This window comes from Mus caroli, chromosome 2, assembly GCF_900094665.2.
Source record: "Mus caroli chromosome 2, CAROLI_EIJ_v1.1, whole genome shotgun sequence".
NCBI classification, from domain to species: Eukaryota; Metazoa; Chordata; class Mammalia; order Rodentia; family Muridae; genus Mus; species Mus caroli.
The window spans coordinates 169,695,658-169,703,403 of NC_034571.1; the positions used below are offsets into that span (position 1 = coordinate 169,695,658).

Here is a 7,746-nt window from a genome sequence, read left to right on the forward strand (position 1 = left end):
CCCGCACACATTGTGGATGTCTAAGATCATGAACTTGGGAGAAACGTTACTGGTTCTCATAGACCCACCTGGAAGGTGCAGCCTGGGAGGCAGGGGCAGGGAAGTATGAACTGTCTGTACTTTCTGCTCAGTTCTCTGGTGAACCTAAAATTATTCTGAAGAATTAAGTCTATTAATAAGACAAATGGAGAAAAAGCCANACCTGCCGAAGTCAGCTCCCCAGTGGCTGACCTCCCTTGTGGAAACTGAAGACTACACAGAAACCATCCACAATGTAGTCCACACAGGTCAGGGCCAAGGTAATCACTGTAGCCAACCCACTGTTAGGTTCTACTACAGGTTTGGACATTCCAAGGATTGTATTTTTGAACTGCAGTAACTGTGGGGACCAGCATCTTTGCCTTTTTGGTGCCGTTATGCAGCACTCAAATGGAGTGGCCACGAACACAGCCTTCTCAACACCCAGCCAGGAAGAATTCTTACTTGAGGAAGGGATGGGAGGTGCCATGGGACTGTAAGCTTTCCTGGCTCATGAGAAGATACTGGATCCAAGGCCCTCAACATTCATGACCTGGAAGAAGCCCAATCTCCTGGCTTTGAAATGTGGGTTCTTTGTGACTCTGGCAGCTTTGACCTACGTGGCTTTGAACAAATAACATTTGCTTGGAGCTACAGCCAGGTTAGATTTTCTTCTTTTTCTCTTTGGTGGCTTCATGCCCACTGGGCTATAGTGTCAGCTTCTGACACCAGGCTCACCAAGCCTGTGTTGACTGAACTCCACCACTGCCTTCTGGAANCTAAGATTCTCAGAAATGATGAGGGCTGCCTAGCACCACACAGAATTGTCACCTGCAAAGAGGTTTTGTTTATGTGGGCTTTAAACAGCCCGGGCTGCTCTTCCAGAGGACCCATTAAGGTTCCCAGCACACACATGGTGACTTACAAGTGTCTATAACTTCAGTCTTAAGGATCCCAGATAACCCTCTTCTGGACTTTGCAGGCACCCAGCATGTGAGTAGTTGACATGTACACTCAGGCAAAACACCCATACACATAAGATGAAAACCAATTACAAAANTGAGCTGGAAATGTGACTTGAGGGTGAAGCACTTTTTTGGGGGACGGGGGGTTATGAGACAGGGTTTCTCTGTGTAGCCCTGGCTGTCCTGGAACTCACTCTGTAGACCAGGCTGGCCTCGAACTCAGAGATCCGCCTGCCTCTGCCTCCCGAGTGCTGGAATTAAAGGTGTGCGCCACCACGCCCAGGTTGGGGTGAAGCAATTAACCAGGAATGCTTCGGCCCTGGGTTGGATAGCCAGCATGACAACAAGCAAAGAAAAACTTTCAGTTTATGAACATAACATTTTAGTGAAGTGACAGCTCTATTTTCCAAGCTGCTCCCAAATCAATTAAATCTTTAAAGAATGACTTGAAACATTTTATGTGTGTTTTGCCTACATGCATGTCTATACAATGTGTGTATGTGCCTGGTGCTCACATAGGCCAGAAGAGGGCATCCAGTCTCATGGAACTGAAGTTACAGACAGTTGTGAGCTGCCATATGGGTGCTGAGAATCAGACCTGGAGGCCTCTGGAAGAGCTGCCAGTGCTTTTAACCACGGAAGCATTTCTCCAGTCCCAATTAAATCTTTTAAATTGGTCTCGAACACTTGGCAGTTCTCCTGCCTCAGCCTTTTCAGGGCTGGGATTATCAGGCATGAGCCACCACACCTAACTAAATTCAAAGGTTTTTGTAGTAAAGCTGGAAACTGGGCCAGCGAGATGACTCAACAGGTAACATTGTTTGCCAGGCAAGTCTGGTAATCAAGTCTGATCACAGGAACCCATAGTGTAAAGAAGCAAGTTACTGAATGTTGTGCTTAGACTGCCACATGGGTGACACACACTTTTAAAAAGAGGAAACTACACAGGACAGAGTCCAACAAAAAGATGACAGACGCAAGCATGTAGAACTTACTGCATCAGAATTCCAAGCAGGAACTAAAGCCTCAGTGGCGACAGAAATGCATCTTAGAGGCGGGACTCCCTCCAGCTCAGGCTGGCCTGGAACACGGTGTCGGCGTCAGACAGTAGTAAGTGAGAAAAACTACTTTTCACCTTTGTTTCAGAAAAAGACCGCACACGTTTCACATATACACAGATGGTAACTTGTGGAGCATGCCAGAGAATTCAGCACTTGCTTAGCCCTGGAGAGGGCTGGAGGGTGGGCCTGGGGCCTAAAGNTGTCATAGAGGAAGCAAAGAAATGGAAGTGGTGTGTAAAAGAAACTGAGGACTCTTGGGCTTTACATTCTGCGAGCACCTCTGCCCTACAGGAAGGTGGCAGCATCCCACCTGACTAGTTACAAGCAGCCCCTTAGACCCCACCCATCCGTGGTGCTCTGTGAACTTGCTCTTACAGCATTGAGCAACCCCATGCTACCTTCTCCACCCCACCTCCACTCCCCCATCCCGAGCAGCCGCTTGTACTTTCCTATAATGTATGTCAAATTAGCACAAAGTGACATGAAGCTGACACTTTCNTCGCTCTCGTGTCAAGAGACTACCTCCTACCTTTTAAACCATGTGACTATTTTATGTCTTGGGCCCTGACACCTCGCTCACCCAATAATGCAAATCAGACAGGCTGTCTCCCGGCCGTGTGGAGAGAGACGGGTCTATTCAGAACTAGATGGATAACAGCGGACACCCGTCCCTGGGAACATGTCACAGCTCAGCCCCACGAGCACGTTTGTGTACGGTCCGGTGCCCATCACCCTCGTCTCGACCTCTGCAGCGCCGCCCCGTGGGGGCCCTTTCTGCGAGTCGTGGAGGCCAGGGCGCTGTTCCCAGCGCTGCCGCCAGGGGCCACCGCCGCTCCCCTATGACACAGCAACAATAGGGGCCGCTCTGGCCCGCGCTTCCGCCGGAAACAGGCCGCCGGCGCGGAGGCGGGCCGGATGCGATGGACGGCGACCAGGGCCAATCGGGACCTGGTCGGGGCCGGCCGCGCGGCTGACGGAACTCAATCCGCGGCGAGAGCGGCGGCGGGGCGGGCCAAGCACGGGCTTCCGGCGAGGCCCGGCAGGCGCCGAGGAGGAAGAGCGAGCCCGGACGGTGCCCCTAGGCCGAGTGTGAGCACCGCCAGGTAGGGGCCCGGTGGCGGCAGCGGCGGCTTGGACGCACGCGGCTCCAGGCTGGGCCGAGCGGTGGGAGGACGGGACGCGGCAGCAGCGCGGGGTTGAGTCATTCCGGGCCGGCCGCCGGTGCCCCAGANGCGCCGGGGCCGGACGCAGCGAGGCTCCCTCCGCACGGGCGGGCAGTGACGTCGCGGGAGCAGGGGCTCCGCGGGGCTGCGCTCGGCCCTGCGCACAGCCCTGGCCTTGCGCAGTCTGGCGCGCTCCCGCTCCCGGGGCAGCCGCGGGCAGACCGGCGTATGGGTGGGACATTGCGCACGCGACGCGGAACGACGGGCCTCGCTCTGTTTTTTCAGGATGACGACTTCAGGCGCTCTGTTCCCAAGCCTGGTGCCCGGCTCTCGGGGGTCTTCTACCAAGTACTTGGTGGAGTTCCGGGCAGGAAAAATGTCATTAAAAGGAACTACGGTCACCCCAGATAAACGGAAAGGTCTCGTGTACATCCAGCAGACGGACGACTCCCTTATTCACTTCTGTTGGAAAGACAGGACCTCTGGGACCGTGGAGGATGTGAGTGCCTGTAGCCAGAACAGGCCAGCGGGCAAGAGCTGTGAATATGGCTTCATCTTCCATAGATTGGTGTAGGGGTCCCAAGGTTGGCAGAGTGCTCCAGTCACTCTGTGAAGCCATGCACCCCGTGGTGACCATGGTTCTTAAGGTTTTAGCAGAGACAGCCTGCTGACAGGGTGACAGGGTGAGCTGGTGACCTCAGCCCTGGCCCTAAACTTCCATTCTTTTGGAGGAGTGTGCAGATATGACCCTCACCACAGCCTCGGGTAGTTTAGCGCTCTGAAGAGGCTGCTTTCCTTGGGGCTCTTTGTCTCCCAGAGTACATTGTTCTTTGTTACACTTAGGAGCAGCCAGACAGAGTTGGTTGACCTTTTACTTCTTGGAACACAATTCCAGAATGTTTCTGTTAAGTCATCTGGTCCTCAGAGAACACTTTTTCTATTCCTCCAGTCTGGGCCCTCTTCTGTTTCTCTTCACTGGGGTCTGAGACTTCTTGACTCCACCCTGTTATTGGGGTCCAGCAAATATTCAGGGACCTAAGCCTTGGTGGTGCACACTTGTGTGCCTCTGTCTGTCTGTCTTCTGACTGTCCTCCTTGTGTCGCCAGGACTTGATTATCTTTCCTGATGACTGTGAGTTCAAGCGGGTGCCTCAGTGCCCCAGTGGGAGGGTCTACGTGCTCAAGTTTAAGGCAGGGTCCAAGCGGCTCTTCTTCTGGATGCAGGTAAGCAGGAGAGTGGTCTGCTCTGTCTTTCCTTGTGATTCACTTGGGGTTACTTTCCCCACAGTAGAAGGTGCTGACCTGGANGGCCTGGTCTGGCTGCGCACCCACCACGGTGGCCAGCTCACGGTTAGCTCGTGGCTAGGCACCAGAGCCCCGCTCGTGGAGTTACCTGCAGGCACACAGCTCCAGGGCCTCAGGTCTTCCATTACTCCATGGCCACGGATTTTAGCTCCCAGAGGGTGACGCCCTCTGTTCTCTCAGCAGTTGAACGTCCCCCACTTAAGCTCTCCTGTGCTGTGTGTCGAGAGGCCCTTCAGTGTCATGGTGCCTGCATCTCACCCACATCTGCAGTGTTCCTCAAACACAGTCTGCCACCTGTTGGAGGCCATTGGCATTTTTTGTGTTTCTTATGCTGTTAATGTGGTTCTGNTGTGATATGGGACATGGGCTCTCTCTTGGGTATGTGGGTCCAGTCTGGAGTCCGGGCTAGACTTGGGGTATGTTCAAGGGTGGGGTACACAGCCATTACCATTGTCATCCTGTGAAAGGGGGCAACAAGCAGCTATTTGTCTGCAAAGTACCAGGAGGGGAGGGGCTTCCTCTCAGGCTGGGTTCTGGTCACCTGAGCACAGGGATCCAGAACACAGAGAGGACAAGGGGTGTGGCCCCTTTGCCAGGCAGTGGGGATCAGTTCGTTCCCTGCACGGCCCACTAGGAGCCATACAGTGAAGGCACTGCAGTCTTGCATTGTGATCGTCGGCTCTGGGGCCTTCTCACTGTTGCCATTGCTGTCACATTTGTAGTGCTGCCTCTCCAGTCACTGTGGGCGCTGATTGAGGATAGCTNGCCACATGGGTGCAGGGAGCCACTCCTTGTGCAGACTGCTCAGCTTTGGCTCTTTGCGTATCCTCTCTGGCAGGAGCCCAAGACTGACCAAGATGAGGAGCACTGCCGGAAAGTCAACGAGTGTCTGAACAACCCCCCCATGCCTGGGTCACTGGGAGCAAGTGGGAGTAGTGGCCATGAGCTTTCAGCACTGGGCGGTAATTATCACCTAGACCTGCATGGGGCATTGTCCTTCAGTGACTGGGAACACTGTGAGGCAGAGCCCTGCTTGATAAGTTCTGGTTCTTTCTTTCCTCCCATCTACACAGAGCTCACCTGCTCCCTNCTGTCTCCTTCCAGAGGCTGTTACCCCCTCAGTGGTTCTTGGGTGGGGCCAAGGCCAAGCATCTGCCATACAGTGCAGTGCTCACAAGGGTCTAGGTCCTGGCCAAGGCCACCACAGCAGGCCCATGTCTGATTCCTGTGTTTACCAGGTGAGGGTGGCCTGCAGAGCCTGTTGGGGAACATGAGTCACAGCCAGCTTATGCAGCTCATCGGACCAGCCGGCCTGGGAGGACTGGGTAATGCCCCGCTGTCCCTGGCTCCCTCCCATANGTGCCCTTTCAGTGCTTGCTTGCAGACCCGGGGTTTTCTCTCAGCGTTGTCTGTGTTCCTTGTGCCNCTCCTTGGGTGGGTGGAGAGGGCCTGGTNTAGCATATGTATATGGAGTTTACCTGGGGTACAGCACAAGTGGTACGGTTACTTAGAAGGTGCTGTTCTGGCCGAGATTGGCCTGTTCATNAGTATGAGTGTGGGTGGGGTGGAAATGACCTAACTCAGTAGAATAGCTTTTAGAATGCAGACTAGTATAGCATAGTCACTACAGCCTCTTGTGGCTACCTAACCCTCCCTGTTCGTCCCTTGGCGTTGGTATTGGAATATGTAGCTTCTCTTACTGGTGGACATGGGTAGTGCCTTCTCAAGTGGGCTGGAGGGTGTATCTAGCACACATTTCTTTATTCCTGTAGGTGGACTTGGGGCCCTCACTGGGCCAGGCCTGGCCAGCTTGCTGGGGAGCAGTGGACCTCCAGCCAGCAGCTCTTCATCCAGGTAAGCTCCATCTCCCAATGCCTGACATGAGTACCAGGCACTACCTAGCACCAGCCAGCACCTTTTCCTTTTCTGAAGAGCTCACTCAGGAGATATAGGGTAGAGGATCCCCATTACCTCAGCTTGTTGCCTGGGGAGGTGGGCCTGGCTGCTCCAGCCCTTGCTCACTTTCCCCAGCTCCCGGAGCCAGTCGGCAGCCGTCACCCCATCCTCCACCACCTCTTCCGCTCGCGCCACCCCAGCCCCTTCTGCCCCAGCAGCTGCCTCGGCAACCAGCCCAAGCCCCGCACCCAGCTCAGGTAATGGAACCAGCACAGCAGCCAGCCCGACCCAGCCCATCCAGCTGAGCGACCTCCAGAGCATTCTGGCCACTATGAACGTGCCGGCAGGGCCAGGAGGCAGCCAGCAAGGTAAAGAGCTGTGGGTGGGTGCTCACAGGGTGAAGGACTGCTGACCATAAACTCCATGACTCCTAGAGATGTGGAGCCCGGTGTCCATGGCATCCAGCCACACCTGCCCACCTCATGCTGCCCTGCAGACAGGCTCCCAGTCTCCTGCCCTCTGGGTGCTTGGGTTAGCATCAGGCCACTGATGGCCACTTTGCTTGTGCCCTAGTGGATCTGGCGAGTGTGCTGACCCCAGAGATCATGGCTCCCATCCTTGCCAATGCAGACGTTCAGGAGCGCCTGCTGCCCTACCTGCCCTCTGGGGAGTCTCTGCCCCAGACTGCAGATGAGATCCAGAACACATTAACCTCGCCCCAGTTCCAGCAGGTATGGATGTCCATGGCGCTCTCTGTACCTGTCTTTTAGCATTGGTGGGTCTGGTGCCCTCGGCACCCAGGTGTGCATGCCTGCTCTTTGTTGCAGGCCCTGGGTATGTTCAGTGCAGCCTTGGCCTCAGGACAGCTTGGCCCTCTCATGTGCCAGTTCGGCCTTCCTGCAGAGGCTGTTGAGGCCGCCAACAAAGGTGGTGAGTACTGATCCCCCATCTGGCCAGAGCCAACCCTGTGTTTGTGGAGTACTAGAGGCTGGTTGCCTGGGTGGTAGCCCTAGCCTGAGGTTTAGTTAGGCCTCTGTGGCTGTTTCAGATGTGGAAGCATTTGCCAAAGCCATGCAGAACAATGCCAAATCGGACCCAAAGGAAGGCGACACAAAAGACAAGAAAGACGAAGAAGAAGATATGAGTCTAGATTAAATTATTCAGTGTCCGTCTCCAAGTTGGAATTGGTAGCTGTGTGATTCCGTNGTGGTGATTGTGATTTGCCCCACCCTTTCCTGCCCACCTCACTAATAAAGTCCTTTCTTGTACCTATCCAGTCTGGTCTGGGCCTGTGTTACTTGCATCTCCGCTCTGGGCTCTGTACCCCACCACCATTGCT

At 54.7% G+C, this 7,746-nt stretch overlaps 1 protein-coding gene across 1 annotated transcript; it reads left to right on the plus strand.

Moving 5' to 3' along the window:
* Positions 1-2,958: 2,958 nt before the first annotated feature.
* Positions 2,959-7,683, plus strand: Adrm1 (adhesion regulating molecule 1). Its single transcript, XM_021184848.2, has 10 exons — positions 2,959-3,147; positions 3,493-3,706; positions 4,314-4,430; positions 5,350-5,473; positions 5,750-5,836; positions 6,284-6,365; positions 6,543-6,775; positions 6,981-7,138; positions 7,235-7,337; positions 7,456-7,683. Exons 1-10 carry the CDS (start codon positions 2,960-2,962, stop codon positions 7,560-7,562), a joined length of 1,413 nt encoding a protein of 470 aa, XP_021040507.1. The 5' UTR covers position 2,959; the 3' UTR covers positions 7,563-7,683.
* Positions 7,684-7,746: the final 63 nt, after the last annotated feature.

Coding starts and splice junctions, on each gene's coding strand:
- Adrm1 (XM_021184848.2), top strand. CDS start 2,960: ATGCGATGGACGGCGACCAGGGCCAATCGGGACCTGGTCGGGGCCGGC. Junction 3,707..4,313: donor CCTCTGGGACCGTGGAGGAT/GTGAGTGCCTGT, acceptor TTGTGTCGCCAG/GACTTGATTATCTTTCCTGA. Junction 6,366..6,542: donor GCCAGCAGCTCTTCATCCAG/GTAAGCTCCATC, acceptor CACTTTCCCCAG/CTCCCGGAGCCAGTCGGCAG.